Below are 22108 nucleotides of genomic sequence, written 5' to 3' on the forward strand. Positions count from 1 at the left end.
TTGATTCGTTCCCTACCTCAAGAAGGCCACATAGACGAAATGACGGCCAAATGGCTCTCCCTTACGCGCGACCCTCCGCGAATACCAATGTTTCACACACTTACAAAGATTCACAAACTGACACCTGTCGGTAGACCTATTATATCAGGTTTGAAAATGGCCGTAGCTTTTGCTAACATATTTATGGCCAAAATAGAAATAGAGATACTCTGACAAAGTAACACGAAACCCATCTTTTGGAAAAGATTCATCGATGACGTCATATCTATGTGGAACGCAAGTAGAGACAAAATAGAAGATTTCCTTCTAAAGGCAAACAGTTTTCACCCAACGATCAAATTTACGGCTGAAATCTCAGAAACAGAAACTGCGTTGTTGGAGACGAAAGTGTACAAAGGGGACAGATTCAATAAGGAATCTTTTCTTGACGTGCGAACGCATTTCAAACCTACAGAGACCTTTCAGTACACGAATTTCTATTCGTGTCATCCACCAGGCGTCACGAAAGGCTTTATCAAAGGAGAAGCGTTAAGACCCGTTAAGGCTTCTGAGAACGAATTTCTCTCAATTTACTTTTGAGGAAAACATGAGTAATTTCAAAACACGCCTGCAGAATAGAGATTACCCAGCTAGAATTGTGGAGAAACACCTTTCAGAGATTAAATTTTCTAACAGAAAAATGTCGCTAGCACAGAAAAACAAAACCACACAAAAGAAAATACTGCCCTTTGTACCGCAATACCACCCGGCGTTGCCCAACCTAAAAGACACACTACTGGGGAAATGGCACCTTATAGATAATCAACCACAACTGAGAGAAATCTTTAAGGAGTCCCCCATCATCTCATATCGCAAGGGAAAATCCCTAAAAGACTTCCTAGTTAAAGCTAAGCAATGAAGGCTTCAGAACTTATTCATCAGCGAACGGCCGGAGTCGTGCAGGCTTGTCAACACCAGGTCAACACTTTTATCACTCCGTTCCTCTCAGAAAATTTCTCTTACTTAAATCTTGAACCTTAATAAATTCTTGTCGCATTGTTTTTATTTTTTGCGGATCCTGGGCGATTTGAATAGACAAACTTTTCTACACATAACAAAAATATGAAACAAAGAAAAAAATTCGTCCAACTCAGGGACCCTCAGGGCAGCCATTACTATGACGCAAGACTTGGCACGATGTACAGACGTTTAGAGCATTTTTCATATTTGACGCACCAGCAGTAGTTCTGGCAACCGAAGCGAGATTAGGATTTTTTCCTTGAATATTTCAATTTTAGGCACTTTTGCAGATAAATTTAAAATTAATTTCCCAGGGAAAGAGAGAGTACCCTGGGAGCGAGGTTGTACTCGTCCCCAGGGTCATCTCCGCTTTCAAGATGGCGGGGGTTTATAGCGGCAGTTTAATTTAGTGACAGTCGGGCACGAGATGTTTCTTGGTGAAATGATCGACGACCTCCCAGACAGTTCGAAAAAAAAAAAAAAATACTCGCAAAAATGGCTCGCATGGCTCGCACCGTGGCTCGGATGGCTCGCTGGCTCGCAGTTTTAGCAGACCCGAGAGAACTTACTAATTCAAAATCCTTCATTCTTTTTGCTCGCTAATGCGGTTGACATTAACAAAAAACAAACCTGATCAAAACATTCACTTACCTTTACCTTTATTAAGTTAGTACAGCCAGTGAGGTATCACAGCAATTCAGTTCTTTGCTACTGGGTACTATGTGTTGGTACGGAGATTATTAATACACAGTCGTGAGGTTCTCCGAGGGGAAGATACACGTTTAGTTTCCCTAATTGAGAACTGTTACACCAGAAATACAAGCAATGTGTTTACCTGCATGTCCAGAGTGTTTGGCGTTATTTTTGTCTTAATATTCACAATGTTTCTCCCTTGCTTGGCCCTCTATATCTTAATTAGAAGTTTTGGAAGTTCTAGTTTCACGTATTTGTAATAATTTTATTTTCAAACAGTTTGAGATTTAATGGTTCCAATAAATGTGTACATATTTGAACTGATTAATAAGAACGTTGACAAATTTGAAATGTTCCGTTTTTGTTTTAGTTGGTTTCCAGGGGCTTTTGGGAAACAAGTAAATGTCATCATTTATTTTTTTAAAGGAACAATGGTTTTTTAGGTTGTTGTGAGGAACCAAGGCATGAGTCTACTATTAAGTTTTGTATTAACGGGAACTTTGGGGAAAACGTTTTGATAAGAGTAGAACTCACTAATGGGAACAAGAAACAAACTAAACATGTATCTTCCCCTCGAATATGTGTATTAATAATCTCCGTACCGATAAATGGTACTGACAGTAGCAATGTACAATTGCTGTAATGCCTCACTGGCTGTACTAACTCAATAAAGGTAAAGGTCAATAAATGTTTTGATCGCGTATGTTTTTTTTTAATGTCAACCGCATTAGTGAGCCAAAAGAATGAAGGATTTTGAATTAGTAAGCTCTCTCCTGTTGTTTCAAGAAAGCGTAGAATAATTTAGAGGGTACTTAGGGTTAGGGTTAGGGTTAGGTTCCAATTCCGAAATTACGACATTTTCAAGTCCCCTCCATCCTGACTCTAACTTTCTACTCATCTTAACCTCTCCTTCCTTTTTTCGCTTATTTACTGATTCGTATATTAAAGCCTTCTCTAGTCTATTACTAAGAAAACTGTTAAATGTTTTAATCTATAAATTTGATATTATAACTAAAAGTAAAGAAAATCAATGTCACTGTGATTTCAAACTCTCCCTCTGCACTGGCAGATAATACAGAACAGCACTTTTGTCAACTTTTCCTAAATTTTGCCGCTCACCCAAAGGAAGAGGGTACCGCCCCCCTGGTGGAATTCGTATACCACTCTCAACTGCAAATTTGTTTATCAAAAAATAAACCTTTCCTTCTACTTCCACTGCACCAAGCTTGTTTGGGGGAATATCGTTTTGTTCCACAACAGACCAAGTGTTGTTTTCCTCATTGTACACTTCAACAGGCGCGGGGATACCACACAAGTGAAAATTATCTAAACAAGAAATTCTCCCTTCCGCCACGTTTGGTCTGTTATTGACCACTAAGAGACTGGACGCAAAGTGGGGGTGACAGGTTGACTCTTTCTGTTTCCATACATTCTTAGTTGGGTCGAAACAATGCACAATGGCTGCTTTATCTACCCAATTAGGTGACTTTGAATCGCCTTCATTTCATTTATATCCATGAATTGGAAATAGTTAAGATTTGGAAACCACTGTTTGTACAATAAATAACGCATCTTTACGATCACGTTTCTTAAAGATACTCAAATAAGCTCCACTTTGCCAATTGTTTTGAGCCAAACTTTATCTCTGAAGTTACTTGGATTCACTGATTGCATAAATGTAATCATCAATAGAACATAGGCAGTTGATCTGATGGTCGTAATCCAGAAAAGGTGGAAGTGTCTCCCAGGTATTATTAAACATAGGCACGCAAGGCGTGCAAGAGTTTTTTTGTGTGTGAAGTGTCAGTGATAGGAGCATTCATGGAGCTGTTTACAGTAATGATTTGGTAAATTTGACAAGTTTTTTTGGTTGCGATGTACAGCAAGAAAGAAACTGGAAATTTATGATGTACATGCGAGGTTACATCGGTCATGGTAAGATAGCTAAATAGTAAGCCATAAAATGTTTGACTGAAGAAACTACAGTAATCTGGCACGTCTCCAGATTAATGTAGATACCATCTTATTTTCTAACAGGCAATTTGATTCGCTCTTTGATACAACCCACACTGTGATTGGTGTGACACGCGCACATGCACAACTCCCTCACTCGCCGATCACATAGCCCTTCCAACCCTGAAGAGGAATTTTTGCTCAAAAATACTCATGATCAAGTTAATCAAGAGACTTTTTCGCATTTTATACGAGTCTACCCTTCTTACGTATACGCAACACAACACAACACAACACTAAAAAACCTCTCTGACATGTTGAAAGTCTGATTTAATTAAATTGCACTTTAACTTGGTGCCACGCGGTCTTCAAAGAACATTTGAACAGTTTTCATACTTTTTACCTTTAAAAATATCGGACTGAAATTAATGTCATCAAATAAAACTATTAAACTGCTACTGAAGAGAAGTAAAAACCGTCCAGAAATGAAAGCTTCTTTTTTGTTTGATATCCTGGAAACAATAGCCGACAACTTGTCAGCTCTAATTGAATTTACTCCTATATAAAAAACAAAAGTGTTAAGTTACCATTTGTAACTGAAGATAGCAAACATCTCATGGGAAAGAGTGATGACGATTCGTCAGCTCTAATTGAATTTACTCCCTTGTGAAAAACAAGAGTATCACATTACCCTTTGTAACTAAAAAATAAAAATATCTCGTTACATTTGCATGCAACAAGAACAAAACAATCGTTACCTGCACTTACTATTGTAAACATTAGAACTGTTTCAAATCTAAATAGTCTCGTCTCCTCTAAAACATGTCCTAAGAACTAGAAGCGACGATTCGTGACCTCTAATTGAATTTACTCCTTGTGAAAAACAAAAGTATCAAGTTACCTTTGTAACTAAAAACGAAAATATCTCGTGCCATTTGCATACTACCAACTCACGAACTGTTCCAAACCTCAAGGCTCATCTCCTTCATAACTAAAATCCTCAACCTAACCCACAGAAAATGTCGAAGTAAACCCAATATATGAATACTTCCTCCCCTTTTGTAGAAGAATAAATATGGTCGTTCTGAACTCTATCAGGATCAAATCTTCTCACATACCATTTACCTTTAAAACAAGAAATTTTATTGGCTGTTTATAGTAGATCCAATCTGATTGGTGTGACATACATACATCTTTCACTCACTCACTCACTCACCCACCCACCCACCCTATTGCTCGTGAAATTATTAATACACAGTCACGAGATTCTCTGAGGGGAAGATACATGTTCCCTTTTATCTCTAAAATACAGTCTCTCAATTGTACCCCATTAGTAAATTGTACACTTACTGAAACTCTTTTACTAAAGTTTCCTTTAATAATAGAGATATCCTTTTGAATGAATGATAACGTTTCTTTATTACCTAAAACGCCTCGGAACGTGTCAATCTACCAGGCAATACATTTCTTGTTTCGAAGTCACTCAATACTTTACTACTACTGAAACTTTGTGACATTTAAAATACATTACGAAATACAGTACTAACGGCTATTACACTTAAAAGAAATAGTCCACGTTAACTTCTGTCAATGTCTGTCTACATATGACTCTGGATCTAACAGTCTATATAACTGTAAATCAGATGCCACACAGTTCATTTAACTATAAAACCAAGCACCTTAAATGTTTCGCCTAACACAGTCTTGTTTAAATTTAAACGTAATCGACTGGGTTTTCCCAAATAACAAGCACAAAGCTGCTACAATTAAAAAGCAGTATTTTCAGTTACCAATGCATGTATCATTTTCTTATTATTATTACCTTTCTTTTGGTTTACTCAAACAGGAGCGAAGCCAGGATTTTTCAAACAGGGATCACACTGTGTCAAAGTGAATGGCCAAGATATTTTCATGGCAATTTTCGCCACCTGTTGAAGAGTGCTTGCTTAAAAAAAGGTTAAAAAAGTTGTGTCACGGGCACCCCAGGATACCCCCTAGCTACGCCCTTGCTTAACTGAAAAATATTGTAAAAAAGCTATCACACTTTAATAAAAAATGATAAGCTAACTGATGCCGACTTCAATTGTTAGTCAGCTTGACTTCCATCGTGCTCTGTTTTCAAGCTTTCTCTTTTCACAGGAAGATAACACAAAACTGCCTTGTTGCTTACTTTTGCCAAATTTTCCCATTCATCTAAATGAACGTGGTAGATCTCCTCTGGTGGGATTCTAATCCCACTGTCAACTGGAAATTTATTGATAATAAAATATACCCTCCCTTCTATTTCTACTGCACCAAGATTGTTCAGGGGAATATGCTTTTGCTCAACAACAGACCAAGTGTCGTTTCCATCGTCATACACTTCAATGGGGGCTGGACCCGGAGGAACCAGGCCAGATTGAGAACTGCGAGTGCAACTCTCAGAGACATAGAGCCTGTTATTAACCACAAAGAGACCGGCATTACTGTGAGGATGGCAGGTTGAGGAAAGTTGTTTCCATTTATTCAATTTTGGATCAAAGCAATGTAATGCAGCTGACTCATCCACCCAGACTTGAGAAGCAGAAGCACTTACAACCGCATTCCCAAATAGAGACCCGGTCGCAACAACTAAACGGCCAGAAACTGTATGTTGGGTAGGCAGGGCACCAAAACTAAAAGCCCCGGAACATGGGGTCGCACCACCGGTAGATGAATTTGACTGACTGTCTCTCACTTCTTGACTGCTACTCTTTTCAGCTTTCTTAAGACCGTGAAGCACATATATATGTGACTTCCAAACTGTTGCTGTTGCGTTGGTCAGTTGGCTGTTTGGATCATCAAACTGTTTCTTAACAAAACCTAAACTAGCCCCACCTTGCCAATTATTCTTAGCTGGGCTATACCTAAAAGGTACACATATTGATCCACTAGTGATCACATATAAGTAGTCCTCAACAGTACAAAGGCAGTCAATATGACTCTTGGAGAAGACATGACTTAGAACTGGGGGGAGTGTTTCCCACGAATTGCTAACTGTGTCATATCGATAGTTGACAAAATCATTTGCCTTCTTTGCAGCTACATACAAGTAATTGCCAACATACTCTGCGCAAGAACAATCTGTTGCCTCAGTTAATTGTGCCATGGATGGTAAAGGTTTCCAACTTTTGGCTCCATCATCAAAGTACTGCATCTGAGTATGAGGGAGAATGGCAACAAGAACCTGAAATCAAGCAAGTTCAGCAAGTTTAGTTAACAAAACAAACAGTACAAGTTAAAATCATTCGTACACAAGCATATCAATCTCTGGAATTCGTTGCATCTCCTCTGTTCTGTTCTTCAATCAAATATTAGCCAGGGGAGTTAGCATTCACGTCCCTCCCAAAACACCCACCAACTCCGCTTAGGGATAAAAGATATTTCAAGTCTCATAATATGGTACACTTCATCTTACCGGCTGCACTGATCGTGGTTTTGCTTTCTCTTCAGCGAAATTGTCAGAGGGTACGTAGCTATAGATTAACGCTTCATACACCAGCATGTGAATCTCTGGATCTTGCTGCATTTCCTCTGTATTCAGTTCTTCTATCACATTCCTGATGTCCACCAGCCCCAAACGAACAGCTCCGATAATTTTGGCTGCTTCTACCATCCTCTCTTCCTTGTTGTGTTTAATCCACTGTATCACTGATTTCAAGACAAATGCCTCTGAAGGTGCAACGAGCTCGTCTCGGCTGAGGAGGTTTCGTAACTGCTCTGCGGCAATATGGGTCAGAAATTCTTCGCTCTCACAGACATCCTTGAACATCGATGCCATCTTCTTCTCCGCTGCCTCTTACAGATCTCTCAGACTGTGTCTATCGGCCACTGTGGAAAGGAAAGAGTAGTTTTGAAGATCAAGTCGCAGCTGGATAAATTCCCTTTTCAAGAAATCACAACACTGTTGAACAACAGTTGTGAATTGAAGATGATCAGCTGCGGCAAGAACTTCAAACACGTTTTCCTTGTTGACAGGGAGATCTCCAGTGTAGATGGAGTCCAATACAATCTTTAAAGCATCAGGTGAAATGCTTTCATCTTTCAGTTCTATTACTTCCTGGTTCGACTCTTTCATTCCATCGGTAAACATGGCGTGGAAATAATCGCTATTCGCAGCGAGTACAATGCGATGAGCTGGAAAGATGTCTTCACGAACTTTTAAACGAACGTCGATGAATTGACCTTCGTCTCGAAACTGAGCACATTTGGATGAAAGGATCTCGGAATGGGCGACCATCTTGCGATGTTTTGCTCACCTTGTTTAAAATGCAGAGGTGGAGTCTGCCCAAACATCACGTGAGCAATGTCACGAAAAGGTTGTGCCTAAATCCTACCGCCCAGAAGGACAACCGAGAAGTACTAGGAGCGAGTTTCCGAGTCGAGCAGTTTTCGGAAATTGTCGGCTATTCCACAAAATGGCGGACTATAACAATCAGATAATATGCGAATTGCCAGAGGTAAAACTACGTTGATCAACAAGACAAGTACGTTTTTATTTGCCTGACATGTTAAGAACAATGCGTAGAGAGTAAAGCAGTGAATTGTTTGGCAAATGCTGTATATTTCTTTGGGTCTCTTCCCGTCTAGTTCGTAAGCCGTAAATATGTACGCTAGCGCTGTAGACGTAAAAACGTCTTTCCTTGAGGACGAATTTGTTTATTGAGCTCTTGATTCGGTAGATCCCTGAATTCAAACTTCCTTTGCCTTGTCCCTCTGGCCGGTAGGATCTTGAAAATACTACCGGCCAGAGGGACAGCTTGTGTATAAGGTAATTGGACTTAAATTCATGCACAGTTTTATTTGTAGAATAGCTTGATACATTGCTCTTTAGTTTTATACAACACTAGAATCACTCTACACTTTAGTATTTTCAGTGTTCTGTGATCTTGTCCCTCTTGCCGGTAGGATATTGAAAATACTACCGGCCAGAGACAGCTTGGGTATAAGGTAATTGGACTCAAGTCCATGCACAATTTTATCTGTAGAATAGTTTGATAAATTGTTCTTTAGTTTTATACTACACTAAAATCACTCTACAGTTAAATATTTTCAGTTTTCTGTGATCTTGTCCCTCTGGCCAGTAGGATCTTGACAGTACTACCGGCCAGAGGGACAGCTTGTGTATGAGGTAATTGGACTTAAGTCCATGCACATTTTTATTTGTAGAATAGTTTGATACATTGCTCTTTAGTTTTATACTACACTAGAATCACTCTACAGTTAAATATTTTCAGTTTTCTGTGATCTTGTCCCTCTGGCTGGTAGGATCTTGAAAATACTACTGGCCAGAAGGACAGCTTGTGTATAAGGTAATTGGACTTGAGTCCATGCACATTTTTATTTGCAGAATAGCTCAATACATTGCTCATTAGTTTTATACTACACTAGAATCACTCTACAGTTAAATATTTTCAGTTTTCTGATCTTGTCCCTCTGGCCAATAGGATGTTGAAAATACTACCGGCGAGAGGGACAGCTTGTGTATGAGGTAATTGGACTTAAGTCCATGCACATTTTTATTTGCAGAATAGTTTGATACATTCCTCTTATTATTATTCCTTAAGTCATAAATCAGGCTAGAATATTGTGGAGTCACATTTACATGAAGGTTATCAGACACTTGATTTCAATGCCCTAATAAAATTAATTTTGCATTCACTTCAAGTGAAACAGAGTGTCAGGCAGTAGGACACATTTCATATATGTCCAGTGGGCACAAGTTGTAGAAATCAATATTTAATGAAACATATTTGTGCCTTAAATACTGTGGGTAAGTATAGAGGAATCTCTCCAAGAGAATTGTTAAACTTCAAGAGTTGGATACTGTTCCTTAGCATTGTAAGACTATCTGTTTATGGAATAAACAGAAATTTAAAAAGTAACAGAAATTTCCTTCTAGTGTGTTTTCTTTGTGAATGGTGTTTACTTTTAAACAAAATAGGTTTCAGGAAATCTGTTATTTAACCGAAACATACTGCTTAAAGGACACTGACCCGACATACTCACAAAGCCACTCCCATTGCAACATTTCTAGACTATTTCCCTGCTGTATATTAAGTAATCGTGCAAAGGATAAGTCACTCCTAAAATGAGACTTTGTAAATAACAAAGTATAACCCCAGTTACTCTGGGATAGTCAGATTGAATAGTTTGCATATTTGTGCACCCATGAGTAAAATTGTGGGGGGGGGGGGGGAGGGGACAGGAGGGCAGGAGACCAGGGGAATAGGGGGCAGGAGAGGAGAGGGCGGGAAGTGGGAGTTCTTAAAAGGCGGGAAACATTTATTAAACATTAAAATACTTTCAAAAACAAGAACCCAAAATGTTTTTTGACTTACATTTAGCTTATTTTGAGACTTCTGGACTGAAAGAAAAATGAAAATTCACCCTGGGGCTGAAAAACTGAGGCCTATTTCCGATAAAACTAGAAAACCCTTTTACCATGTTTACATCATAGGTCATCAGATGGTTTCACTTAAGCTGTCAAAAGACGTGAGTAAGAGAAGCAAGGCTGAAAACAAAGGAAAAAAGGAAAAGGAACACCAAAGGATTATGCAGTTAAATGACAAGTATGTGTTTTTAGTCTTCTTATTTACAGGGCACAGGACCAAAACAGACGAGGGTGGGAGTTGGGCGATAAAGGTATGGGAAGCGGGAGAACAGGGTCCGAGAAGTGAGAGGTTCTGACCCCCTGTGCCCCCCCCCCCCCCCCCCCCCTCCACTCCAAAAAAAATTGTTAACAGTGCCTGCATGTAAAAATCAGACAAATTCTTAATTTCGCGGCAAGGGTCGAAAATTCGATTTCGCTCATATTCTTATGGTAGATAGGCTAGGGCATGACAAAAACTACTGGATAGTTTTTTTTGGCAAAATATCCTTTTATTTCAAAGAAATATGCAAATTACCAAATTCCGTTAAAATCGTCATTAGACACACCATTTTATTAAACAAGTTTGAGAGCCTCGCATGCAAAACCACATCATTCTTCCGTCTTTAAAACACTCAAATATTTTTGTGCAATGTTTAAATGTGTACTGGGTTGATTTTAGGGAATGTGGCGTTGTCTTTTTGGGTGCACAATAATTAAATTTCGAAGACATGTATTTCATTCACTTAAAAGTACTTCGTGAATATAATTAATTTTCACCATGTGCGAAACCTTCAAATGGACCAAGCTTCTGGTGGTTGAATCGCAGAAGGATGGTCTACAGATTCCTGTAAAAATTTCTTTGGGCAAATGATTGTGAGCGACGCGAGAGCTTTTCAAAGGACGTCAAAAATGCAAATATTTGACCATCCGTCGTCAAATTTCAATTTACGAGTTAGACGTATATTTTAGCATGCGCCACATGACTTGACCTATGTTAAGTTGAAATAGACACAGAGCTGATAATTTCGAAATGCTCTAACCTCATTTGCTGTAAAAGGCAGGTCCAAAGCCGATTTGACGTGTTTCTCTCACCATTCGTCGCACAAAAAGCAGAAGTTTGCTTTTGTTTACATAACGTCCGATGTACATCGCCAACTGTCAACTTATTTAACGGTCGAATACGATGAATCTGTGACCCTCGTTCGACACATATGATCACCACTGCATCTAAGTCAAAAACGGCTAAGTCATTCGTAGATAGTTGCTTGCTTTGCACTACACCAAAATATTACGTTTGATCATCATGGTTTGATGGCTTGAATCCTTGCTTGCAGCGGTTCCTTGTTCGTCACGCAATTCTGTCATCCCATTTTAGGGGGTAGGGGTGGGACAATTTCTATCCTAATACGTAAGGCTCCGTAAGGCTTGGAATCACTGGGAGCACAGAATCGTGTTGATTAGGAAGAGATTAAATTAAGAAATGAAAAGAATGAATAATTTACCATTGCCCCTGTTGTTATCTTTTACTCGACCACCGCTACCTACCATGCCCCTGCGTAATACTGTAACGTTAAACTCATACCTAGGTCTTTTCGCGCTATGCAATTATTTTTGGTTTACATGTAATACAGTGGGCTACCCTCGGGGAAATGGGTGGCGACCGCTTAATGGGGCTAGCCGCTTAAATAGAGGTTGGTGTACCTTGAATATTTAATTTTGCACTATCGGGCTATAAATTTCTCGGTGAACATGGAGTCAATTCAATACAATCATGATAGACGTGTGTTTGAATTATCACTCGTCATGCACCTTCAATTTCAGACTCTTATCTGCCATCGCCCTTTCCAAAACAAAGTTCTTAAATTTTGGGTGGCCGCTTAATAGGGGTAAAGACAATAATGAAACCCTTGTCGGAACGACCAAATGATGGCCGCGGAGGTAACCGGTCAACAGGTGTTTTATTTACAATATTTCACTGACGATAATTTTGGACTGTATTGACAACAGTCCTCTATTTTCTGTTACATACCAATGCCTCGCCACTAAGCAAACAAAATACGCCAAATAAGATGGCGTGGCCAGGGCTATTTACTCACGTAATTACTAATTAAATTTAGCCTGTTTTTCTCACGAATTAGACACGTTGTGATTTCCTATTTTTATTTCAGCTAGTTCTTGCTTCATTAATCTATAATTTTTTTATGGCAATTTTAGTAGTGAGTACAACCTCGTTCCCAGGGTCTCTCGTCTTACCGCCCCCTGGAGCGAGCGAGGAGAGAGGGTCTCTACTCGCTCGCTCCAGGGGGCGGTAAGACGAGTGACCCTGGGAACGAGGTTGTAGTGAGTACAGGTACTAGCTTTATCAGCTGTTATGTGAAACATCAGAACGTACAACAAACGTGATTTGGACCGAGGCCACGTACACTATAGAATATGATTATATTATTATATATATGAAAAAACAGATGAACAATGATTAAATTGTTTCACTTATCCTGAGAGTACTCTATACAAAATAGATCAAAGTGCGCAGCATATGCCGTGACAGCATTGCGTGACGAACAATAACGGCTGTAAGATTGTGCTGCGCCGACACGCTTATCAGCAATGGTCAGCAATCGATCAAACGCAGCATTTTGGCGCAGCGCAAAGCAAGCAACTATCTACAAATGACTTAGCCGTTTTAGACTTAGATGCAGTGATGTTCATATGCGCAGAAAGATGGTCACAGATTCATAGTATTCGACCAATAATAGGTCGACAGTAGGCGATGTACATCGGACGTTCACCTTGTGTAAACAAAAGCAAACGTCTGCTTTACGTGCGACGAATGGTGAAAGATCGACTAGAAACACTTCAAATCGGCTTTGGACTTGCCTTTTACAGCAAATAAGGTTAGAACATTTCGAAATTATCAGCTCTGTGTCTATTTCAGCTTAACATAGGTCAAGTCATGTGGCGCATGCTAAAATATACGTCTAACTCGTAAATTGAAATTTGACGACGGATGGTCAAATATTTGCATTTTTGACGTCCTTTGAAAAGCTCTCGCGTCGCTCACAATCATTTGCCCAAAGAAATTTTTACAGGAATCTGTAGACCATCCTTCTGCAATTCAACCACCAGAAGCTTGGTCCATTTGAAGGTTTCGCACATGGTGAAAATTAATTATATTCACGAAGTACTTTTAAGTGAATGAAATACATGTCTTCGAAATTTAATTATTGTGCACCCAAAAAGACAACGCCACATTCCCTAAAATCAACTCAGTACACATTTAAACATTGCACAAAAATATTTGAGTGTTTTAAAGACGGAAGAATGATGTGGTTTTGCATGCGAGGCTCTCAAACTTGTTTAATAAAATGGTGCGTCAAATGACGATTTTAACGGAATTTGGTAATTTGCATATTTCTTTGAAATAAAAGGATATTTTGCCAAAAAAACTATCCAGTAGTTTTTGTCATGCCCTAGCCTATCTACCATAAGAATATGAGCGAAATCGAATTTTCGACCCTCGCCGAGTTATTTTCCATTTTTATGGACAGAGACTCTTAAACAATAACTTAACTGAACCTGATTAAATTTTTTAAGTCAGAGCACAAAATAACTATATATAAATGGAACAAATACAGCTACAGTTACATTACATAGCTTATAGGGGTCCTTATGAAGTGGCTAACATAGTTAATAATTTCTCACCCCCAGTAACTAGTCTCAGACAATGTAAATGACACATGACGAAATTGGTGCAAAATAAGCAGAAAATTCCCATGGTAGTGATTACATCAAAGTCATGCTTTGACATTGAAAGATGGATTCTTCAAGTAGTTTACAAGATTCTTTGTCTTCCGATAAAGAAATATTTGTGTCCACGTTCAATGAAGTATGCAGGGTGATTTCTGAATATATTATTCGGAGAGTAGACAAAGAGTTTGGTTCAAAAGGTCAGTGCACTATTTAAAAAATTATGACCTTGTCCTAGCATTTATTTTTCCCCTTCTAATATCCAGGGCTTGTTTAAGTGGATTAGTCACTTAATACTGATGCTGTATTGTACAGTGTCGCTAAATTATGATGTATACTATTGCTGTTGAAGAAGTAAAGTTTTGGCCAGGTCCACAAGCTGGTCCTATGGCCAGTAGTATTTTCAAGATCCTACCGTCTAGAGGACATAGAGGGACAAGATCACAGAAAACTAAAAATACTAACTGTAGAGTGATTCTAGTGTAGTATAAAACTAAAGAGCAATGTATCAAACTATTCTACAAATAAAACTGTGCATGGACTTGAGTCCAATTACTTTATACACAAGCTATCCCTCTGGCCGGTAGTATTTTCAAGATCCTACCAGCCAGAGGGACAAGATCACAGAACACTGAAAATATTACTGTAGAGTGATTCTAGTGTAGTATAAAACTAAAGAGCAATGTATCAAGCTATTCTACAAATAAAACTGTGCATGGACTTGAGTCCAATTACTTTATACACAAGCTGTCCCTCTGGCTGGTAGTATTTTCAAGATCCTACAAGCCAGAGGGACAAGATCACACTGAAAATGTTACTGTAGAGTGATTCTACTGTAGTATAAAACTAAAGAGCAATGTATCAAACTATTCTACAAATAAAACTGTGCATGGACTTGAGTCCAATTACCTTATACACAAGCTGTTCCTCTGGCCGGTAGTATTTTCAAGATCCTACCGGCCAGAGGGACAAGATCACAGAACACTGAAAATGTTCCTGTAGAGTGATTCTAGGGTAGTATAAAACTAAATAACAATGTACCAAGCTATTCTACAAAGAAACTGTGCATGGATTTAAGTCCAATTACCTTATACACAAGTTGTTCCTCTGGCCGGTAGTATTTTCAAGATCCTACCGGCCAGAGGGACAAGGCAAAGGAAGTTTGAATTCAGGGATCCACCGAATCAAGAGCTCAATAAAAAAAATTCGTCCTCAAGCAAAGAGGTATTTAAAAACTCTTGTGCCTAAGTCACAGACGTCTGCAGTGTTAGCTTACAAATTTACTGTTTACGAACTAGACGGGAAGAGACCCGAAGAAATATACAGCATTTGCTGAACAATTCACTGCTTTACTCTCTACACATAATTCTTAACATGTCAGGTAAATAAAAACGTACTTGTCTTGTTGATCAACATAGTTTTAGCACTGGCAGTTCGCATATTATGTGATTGGTATAGTCCGCCATATTGGAATAGCCGACAATTTCCGAAAACTGCTCGACTCGGAAACTCACTCCTAGTACTCCTCGGTTGTCCTTCTGAGCGGTACGATTTAGGCACAACCGCCCGGCAGGCAGCCCATCCCAGTCCCAGGACGTACGCGATTCCTACATAGTGCTTGTTTCTCGCTAGAGTCCATCGAAGCCAGACCCACTACTCATACTCTGAGCAGACTTTGACAAGGGAATCTCAGATTTCATTTACAAGGAGAGTCTATGGGTTTTTCATGCCCAACTTTAGTCGATTGCAAATGAACTACAGTGAAACCTGTATTAAGTGGACACCCTTGTGACACTCACTAGTGTCCGCTTGATAAAGAGTGTCTGTTCTAAACAGGTGCTAATATATTGTGCAATAATAGTTAATTACTAACCCTTTTGTAACACAGTGTAACACAGTAGACAATGTGCAGTCAGTCAGTGCATCAAGCTGGAATATTCTAGTTAGCTTTAAAACGACATCACTGAACAATGTTAAAGGAGTCTGAGCTGAGCTTTTAGTAGTAAAAAGCCCTTGAAGTGTCCGCTTATTGCAGGTTTTGTGCCACAAAATTGCTTAAAATTGGTGTGTGTGTCCGCATAACAGAGGTGTCCACCAAAAGCAGGCTTATCTTACTGACAGTGAATGTGGGAAAAAAATTTGGGACTCAAGCTGATGTACACTTAATAGAGGATGTCCGCTTAATAAGGGGTCTGCTCAATACAGGTTTTGCTGTAGAAATGTCTGGAATGTGATATCACTAAATGCTAGAAAATTTGTTTGCTCCACCCCGACCTTCCTGTCCCAAGGAAAAATCTGACTGTTCCAAGAAATCTCCCTCACCCCCAAATGCCTTAGACTCAAAATGTATTCAGCTCCACTTAACCCTTAATATTATGTATGTTTTATGTATTTTGACATTGTTTAATACATATTCTGCAGTAATGTACAAATTCTTGTTGGAATTACGGTTAAACATTGTGGGACAACCCAAAATGACTGGAAACGATGCTTATAAGAGAGTATGTGTACTTAAGTTTTAAACCTTAAAAGAGTCGCTGCTTAAATTTACAAACATGCTATTTACATTTTGTTTGTGTTTCAATCTTTTTGCATTGCACTTTGTTCTATTCACACTTTCAAATTACCCATACAATTCATTCACTCATATATGAAAAAATTGTTTTTTGACTACAACTAAATGTAAAAGTTATGTTTAATGTATAAATTTATGAGGTAGAACTTAAGTTTCTCCCGACTTAAGAATAAATATTTCAGTTCAATTTACACTCTTTTTAATGCAGATATAACAAGAATCAACAACATACATTAGGTAATATAGAGGTACATGTTGTGTTTTCTTGCTTCCTTATACATAGAGTGTTGATTAATGCAAACTGAAAGATGCATTTAAAACAATTTCATAAAATGCTGAAAATGTTTTCTAATAATAATAATAATAATAATCAATATTTAAACAGGGTGACCCCTTCAGTCGCAGGACTGGTATCAACGGGGGCCCTGTATAACGTAAAATAAAAAGAGCATGTATAAATAATATATATCTATAAAAAAAACTAACTACTTTAAAAGATACGCTGAAATGTGTAAAAAATTTAAAAGCTTAAAAAGGTAATAGCGTTCTCATAAAAATTGGATATAGAATTGAAAATGTTCTAAAAAATAACCTAAGAAAAAAAATCGGAGATAGCCTTGAAACGTTCCTTAGGTGGTAAAATCTTTATGTTCGTTGGAAGGCTATTAAATGTGCATGCACCATGATAATAAAAAGACTTTTTAGCGACATCTAAATGAAATTTAGGAAGTATAATGTCAGTGATTGACGATCTAGTGCATCTGTTAAAAACATGTTGGTTGTCGCTCTGGCAGCGTAACAGGAAATAGTCTTTAAAGTATAGAGGAACTTCTCCGACCAAGCACTTGTTAACTAACAGTGCACAGTGCTTTTCCATGGTTTTTGTAAGAGAGGGCCAGCGTAGGTTCTCGAGTATTGTTTCCGTGGCTATGTCAGGTTTAAAACCGTATACGATTTTCGCAGCTCGTCGTTGCAGGCGTTCAAGAGTCTTTCTGTTAGTGCTTCCCAGAGGGCAAAAGCACGTATCACAATAGCTTAATATCGGTAGCACCGTGGACAAATAGATCTTATTTGCTGCTTCCGTGGTTAAACAACCTCGTAATCGTGACAGGAGGCCAAGTCTGCTAGCAACTTTTGACCTTAAATAGCTTATGTGATCGTTGAAAGATAAACACTCGTCTAACAAGACTCCTAGGTACTTGAACGACTTTACTTGGTTGACTTCCTTTCCTTCCATGCAAAGCGGACTATGAGATTCAGATCTGACTAGCCTTTGCCGAGTTCCAAATAAAACATACTCAGTTTTCTTTAGGTTGAGGAAAAGACCGTTTGCTGTTAACCAGTTAGAGACGTTATTGAGATCAAGGCTTAAGTTCAGCTGTAGTTGGTCAATGTTTGAAGCAGCAGTAAAAATAACGGTGTCGTCGGCATATAACATAACACTAGACAGACCAACGGCCAAAGGAAGATCGTTTATGTAAAGAATAAACAAGAGAGGCCCTAACACGGAACCTTGAGGTACTCCGCTACTGATGTTGGCGGCAGAAGAAAGGTGATTTTCAATGGACACTCTCTGAGTCCTGTTAGTGAGATAGCTCTCAAACCACGAGAGAGGCTGGTCTTGAATTCCATATCTGTACAACTTGTTTAAAAGACCGTCATGAGGAACAGTATCGAAAGCCTTTTTCAGGTCAATAAACACTGCCCCCGTCAATAGCCCTTTGTCCATATGACCACGAATTTTATCTGTAAGGAAGGTAACGGCCAACTGAGTTGAATGATTTGCGCGAAACCCCGATTGATAAGGCGAGAGAAGAGAGTTTTCTGATAGGTAGCTATGTAGCTGATGGAAGACAGCTTTCTCCAGAATTTTCGACAAGATCGGTAAAATTGATATAGGCCTGTAATTGTCCAGATCATCTTTGTTTCCAGATTTGAACAAGGGTACAACCTTTGCTTGCTTCCATTCAGACGGGACTGCACCAGTTTCAATAGAAAGATTTATCAAATGTTTTACACAGTCAGCTATCACAACTGCGCTGTCCTTTAAAAGTCTAGCAGGTAGACCATCTAGACCTGTAGCTTTCTTGAGTTTTAGGCATTTAAGTTGCTTAAGCACAAACGGTTTACCCACTGCTGTGAACTCAAAATGATTCTTTCGTTTTACAGTTTGATGTTACTCTCCCCTGGCAGTTCATTTCATGCAGAATCAACTCCGACAGGCACTTGCTTCATCTCACTCACCTCAGCTCTGTTGACAGGCATGTAAACAAACACTGCATCTACATCGTGATGGCAAATTGGTTCCCAGTCTTCAATATCAACATGGTAGACCTCATCATCAGCCATTCTGATTCCACTGTCGTAAGCAAAGCTTCCGAGTATAAAGTAAATGAGACCTTCAATTTCCACTGCACCATAATTATTGGGTGGTATGTGAGGCTGTGGAACTGAACACCACTGGTCTTTCTCTTCATCATAAACTTCAACATGCCTGGATGGGACAAGTCCTCTTTGGCGTTTACTGGGTGGGTCTGTTTTACCACCAGCAACATACAACTTGCCCTTGACTACAAAGGCGCAGGCTTGGGTGTGGCTGTGTGTGGTCCCTGTCAACTTTGTCCACTCATTCTTGGCAGGGTTAAATCTGAACACACCACGGTCAGCACCTCCTGAAGCCCAAGACCCGCCAACAGAATAAATATAGCCATTATGCACAGTCTGAGCACAACCGTACAAGCCTTGTTCTTCATGGAATCCAATAAGCTGCCATGTTTTCTTGGAGAAACTAAATCTCTCTGATGCAGCAGTGTGATTAACTTCACGGCCACTGACTACGTACAAGAAATCTTCAAGCATGCAGGCCTGGAAATCATGACGTGCATTCTTCATCGGTGGTAGTGTCTTCCAAGAGTTTGTATCAATCTGGTACTGATGGACATCTTTCTCGTCAAAAAGAAACAGATGATTTCCACTGTATAACACGGCTGGTTTGATTTGGAGACTTGGCAGTTTGAAGCCAGAAAAAGGCTGCCAGGTTTTGGACTCACTCTCAAAGTACTTGACTCCAGATGTTGATGATAATGAAACCAGAGCCTGAAGAATAAACAAAAACCGGAGGTTACCACGTACATTTTTTTTTATTTCTTGAGATTGCCCAGCCCTTACAAGATCAGCTTTTAAGTAAGCCATGGAGTGTAACATTTTTCTTTCATTTTCTCTGGGGTGGGGTTATTTCTTTAAATGTGTTGTTTCTGAACATATCCACACCTCCCATGAAGTGTTTTATTTAGTTTGAACCCCCTACCCCTCAACCGTCTGGTAATTTCAACTTTTGTTCATACTTTTCTTAAAAAAGTAGGTTTTGAGACCCTCCACCCCCTATCCTTGGAACTGCCAATAACCCTACTTGGTATGGGTATGGATATATTCAGAAACCACACAATTATAGAAATCATCAGCGAGTACAATAGTTTATGAGCTCCCCTTTGGATGTAGTATTTTTCATTGTTATTGGCAACTGTAGGAACCTTGACCAGGGGTCCTCAGAAAGGGCTGCACCCCTCATTACAATAATTGATGTGGCCCATTGTATGTATTCTTTTGAGTGCTTGGCCCAACTTTTCAAAAGAAATTTTGGACTGTCTTTTTGGACTGCACTTTGTAAAAGCAGAAATTTATTAATAAAATGCCCATTAACACTTTTTTTATTATTATCATTACTAAAACTAGGACCCTTTCTCAGAGAGACATGCCCTGCTAGGCCACTGCTGTTTTGACATTTTGTAAACCTCTTAAATTTAAAGGTTTCAGACAATTTTTTTGTCACATTAACATTTGGTACATGCCATCATAACTTTAGGCCTGGGGTGCTTAGAAGTGAAATTGGCAAGAGGGAGGGGGTGGGGCGAGAGTGAGTATTGCTTAGATGACAAGTGCCAGGGTCCTTTTCGTCTTTCCCCTAGATATGCCAACGGGGTGGTAAGCATGAGAGCTGAAAGCGCAAGTATCTCTTAAGGGTCTACCATGATTTTCCTGCAAAATATGACACGTGTAACTGTATAAGCAACTCCTCAAGGGCAAGTCAGAGCTTTCTTAACCAGATCATGTACCCATACTTAATGGAAATGATTATGACTGAAGGCTATGTACTGTAACAAGCTTTTTATTCAGACAAAGATACTCCCTACCCCTACCCTTCCTCTTCCTACATCCCACCCTACCCTCAAAAACTTTAGCTCTACTCAAGAAAAGCACTAGGCGTGGTGGGGTTCGTACAGAGGAACTGGTATAGCACTTACCTTGGAGTCGACACGAGGCAGTCCTTTTTCTTTGGCAAATGGCGAAAACAGGAACGGACGAACATGCTGTAATAAGCACTTGTACATTAGGGAAAAACACTCGGGAACCTCTTGGAATTCTTCGCATTCAAGTTCTTCGAGCACGACCATTATATCCACGAGTGCTAGTCGGACTTTGTCAAGTACCCTGGGCGCTTGTGGCAATCTCTCCGCTTGGTTGTATTTAATCCACACTATAACACTCGTGAAGAGGAACGTTTCTGAGGGCACGCTAAGATCGTTACGGGAAAGAAGAAGCAGTAATTCATCAGCCGTAATGTTCTCCATAAACCCCTCTTCCTCGCAGATAACTCCAAATCGCAGAGCAAGCGATCGAAGGCTTTGTTCTCGAAGCTCCGTCAAATTGTGACGATCAGCCACTCGGTAAATTTTCAATCGCGTTTCCAGGTGGAATTTGTCTCGGGTGAGGTTGTGCATGATGAATAACGAGCATTTCTCAACCACGCTCAGAATTTCCAGCTGATCGGCCGCTTCCAAGACATCCAAGACATTAGTTTCGGTTACTGGGAGAACTGAAGTGTAGATGAAATCTACTAACAGTCTAAAAGCCTCCACCGTTAAGTCGTCTCCCTTAACTTCCACCTCGGTTTGCGAGCTTTCCTTCATACCAGCAGAAAACATGGCATCAAAATAGCGGCTAGAGGTGGCCAGAATTATCTTATGAGCGTGGAAAACCTCCCCTTTCACGCTCAAAGTGACATCGGTGTATGAACGATTTTCGCGCATTTTGTTCAAACTTTGAAACATTTCCCGTGAATGTTTGATATCAAACACATTTTCCAACTCCATGTCTGCTTCTAATCGCGAAAAATTCGCCAATGTTCCGTCTTCGTTCAGTCTGTAAAATCGGAAACGTTTTAGATATTCAATTTTATTTTTAACATTTATAATATACGGACTTATCAACGCACGTGAAACACGCGCCTTCCCCATGTGATTTTATCAATATCAACTAAGTGATTGGTTATCGCAACGAAATAAGCAGACTGCCGGTTGTTTTCCGAAGATTACGTCTGCAGGTCTTCGTGAATCTATCTATCTGTTTTATGTAACAAAGAAACAAAACTGCAGATGTTATTTAATAACGTTATCTATACGTCTTTCCTCCAATTGATCATAAGTAAGAGGCAATCAAAATGCGAGATTACGTTGACTTATCACATAAATCGTAATTTTAGTGACACCCCGCGTTTAAAGGGAAAATGTCTAGTGTTAATGGTGGTCTCTTGTTTTTGTCGCTGTGGCTTGTGAATTAAAGATTATTTTGAAAAGAATGTGAGTCAATTCATCTTACGGACCATTTTCGAAAATGTACTGCCGTGCACACAATAAGTGAGGCAAAAAGGACTCGCGAAAGAAATGATGACTACAGTTTTGTTCATTTTTGCG

At 39.4% G+C, this 22108-nt stretch overlaps 1 protein-coding gene, 1 long non-coding RNA gene and 2 pseudogenes across 5 annotated transcripts; 1 reads left to right on the forward strand and 3 right to left on the reverse strand.

Annotated features, from left to right (window-relative positions):
- Nucleotides 1-2621: 2621 nt before the first annotated feature.
- Nucleotides 2622-3469, reverse strand: LOC149107638 (uncharacterized; annotated as a pseudogene).
- Nucleotides 3470-5038: 1569 nt separating this feature from the next.
- Nucleotides 5039-7970, reverse strand: LOC110068849 (kelch-like protein 25; annotated as a pseudogene). Its single transcript, XR_016209217.1, has 2 exons — nt 7082-7970; nt 5039-6850 (listed from the first exon to the last, which is right to left on the reverse strand). The product of XR_016209217.1 is annotated as a kelch-like protein 25 (transcript).
- A 53-nt stretch (nt 7971-8023) lies between these two features.
- LOC149107639 (uncharacterized) lies at nt 8024-14677 on the forward strand. 3 transcript variants are annotated; one of them, XR_016209219.1, is made up of 4 exons: nt 8026-8150; nt 9111-9154; nt 10124-10235; nt 14050-14677. It is a non-coding gene; the product is annotated as an uncharacterized LOC149107639 (long non-coding RNA). The 3 variants fall into 3 exon arrangements; XR_016209220.1 differs by having other exon boundaries at nt 8026-8123; XR_016209218.1 differs by lacking the exon at nt 9111-9154 and having other exon boundaries at nt 8024-8150.
- Nucleotides 14678-18511: 3834 nt separating this feature from the next.
- Nucleotides 18512-21615, reverse strand: LOC149107640 (kelch-like protein 23). The gene is made up of 2 exons (XM_089296206.1): nt 20660-21615; nt 18512-19454 (listed from the first exon to the last, which is right to left on the reverse strand). The coding sequence occupies exons 1-2, from the start codon at nt 21506-21508 to the stop codon at nt 18558-18560; spliced, it is 1746 nt and encodes a 581-aa protein (XP_089152332.1). The 5' UTR covers nt 21509-21615; the 3' UTR covers nt 18512-18557.
- Between the last annotated feature and the right edge of the window lie 493 nt (nt 21616-22108).

The sequence above is a fragment of the Orbicella faveolata genome, unplaced genomic scaffold (assembly GCF_042242905.1).
Source record: "Orbicella faveolata isolate gen_17 unplaced genomic scaffold, um_ofav_v1 contig_26, whole genome shotgun sequence".
Classification (NCBI taxonomy): Eukaryota; Metazoa; Cnidaria; class Anthozoa; order Scleractinia; family Merulinidae; genus Orbicella; species Orbicella faveolata.

What these genes read in the sequence shown, in the direction of transcription:
- LOC149107640 (XM_089296206.1), bottom strand. Translation starts at nt 21,508, where the DNA reads ATGGAGTTGGAAAATGTGTTTGATATCAAACATTCACGGGAAATGTTT. An exon ending in TGCCTCGTGTCGACTCCAAG is followed by an intron (nt 19,455 to 20,659) that starts GTAAGTGCTATA and finishes TTTATTCTTCAG; the next exon opens with GCTCTGGTTTCATTATCATC.